General features: G+C 46.5%; 1 protein-coding gene across 1 annotated transcript; it reads right to left on the reverse strand.

Moving 5' to 3' along the window:
* Positions 1-995: 995 nt before the first annotated feature.
* On the reverse strand, positions 996-1,280 carry PENARI_c343G08504 (uncharacterized protein). The gene has a single exon (XM_022638304.1). It carries the CDS (start codon positions 1,212-1,214, stop codon positions 1,086-1,088), a length of 129 nt encoding a protein of 42 aa, XP_022481840.1. The 5' UTR covers positions 1,215-1,280; the 3' UTR covers positions 996-1,085.
* Positions 1,281-1,302: the final 22 nt, after the last annotated feature.

A 1,302-nucleotide genomic window follows, 5' to 3' on the forward strand; every position in this document is an offset into this window, starting at 1 on the left:
ATGATGAAGGCGGGGGAGGGGGAATTGACCAACTGGATGGGTGGAATGGAAGCAGAATGATTCCGAGCGAGTGTAGAGGCTGAGACTTGCGATCGATTTCAATTCGCGCGCTGGTATTGTCTGGCGTGATGCAAATTTTTCCCCAGCACAGTAAAGCTGCTGGAAATCACGTCTCCCCACAGGCCCATTTCAGGTCCACGATGTATTTGATAGATGTTAGTGCAGGGGAAGTTCCGGTAGGGGCCAAAGGGAAGAACTTATCAAGTGACTGCTTGACTTTGCAAAGTCAAGTGAATTGATCGTAGAGCAAATTACCGGGGGTAGAGGACCTATTTATAGGCTTCTATGGTTCTGTCACTTGAAACCTGGGTAGGAATCGTTGAAGGAAACCTATCCCAATTGAGGGCTACTGAAACCTTGTCTTCTTTTTACAGCAAATATTTGCGGCAACACTTTTGATGCCTTAGATGTTCAGCGAGAGAGACGAGCAAGAGCCGTGTTGAAGAACAGGGATGCTGAGTCGGTCAAGAAAAGTTGGCTGATTGTTGAATCCTTCACTGCCCTCTTATATTCAATCCGCAACGACAAGCTCATATTTCTTGTTCTGATCACCTCATCTATGAGCCACTCAATGTTAGATCACCAGATAGTGCCTACAATTTCCACTCTAAAAATCATAGATTTCTCTCGCCTCGCTATCAATGAAAGTACCGCCTGCCATGCCGCTCTACCCCTAGCTGTCACCGCCCGTGCAACAACCCTGGCCTACCGATAGCGTAAATCAAGCGGAAGGTTTGACCCAAGTCTGCACATTGGAGGGTATTTATAGGTACAAGCGAGCTACTCTTGTAGAAGTAAAAGAACGAAGAGATGGAAATATTGTAGGGCGCGTTGATAACCATATTTAGGGGAGATGTGCGTGAATTACATGATTTGTTGGAACCCAGACGGTGAAAGATGAATCCAACAAAGCAATCACAGCCTATCTGTAGTTCAAGGCCAAGTGCGAAAGTTGCCCTCCTGATCCAAGTGACCTTCAAGGTAGAGCGCAATTCTACAGTTGGAAGCTGCTTCAATAGCCCTTTTCACATCACCAGGACACTTTGCACGAGTGTGCCTGTAGAGACGCTTGACAACCTGTTCGTGTCCATTCCGAGCTGCTTTGCATAACGCCGTGTCCCCGAATTTATCAGTAGCGGTAACATCCAGTCCATTTTCCTCCAGCAAGAGATTTATAATAGCCAAATTACCATCGTAAGCGGCCAAGGAAAGTGCAGTGTCTCCCATATAAGTTTTGAGATT

This window comes from Penicillium arizonense (assembly GCF_001773325.1).
Source record: "Penicillium arizonense strain CBS 141311 chromosome Unknown PENARI_contig343, whole genome shotgun sequence".
Taxonomy (NCBI): domain Eukaryota; kingdom Fungi; phylum Ascomycota; class Eurotiomycetes; order Eurotiales; family Aspergillaceae; genus Penicillium; species Penicillium arizonense.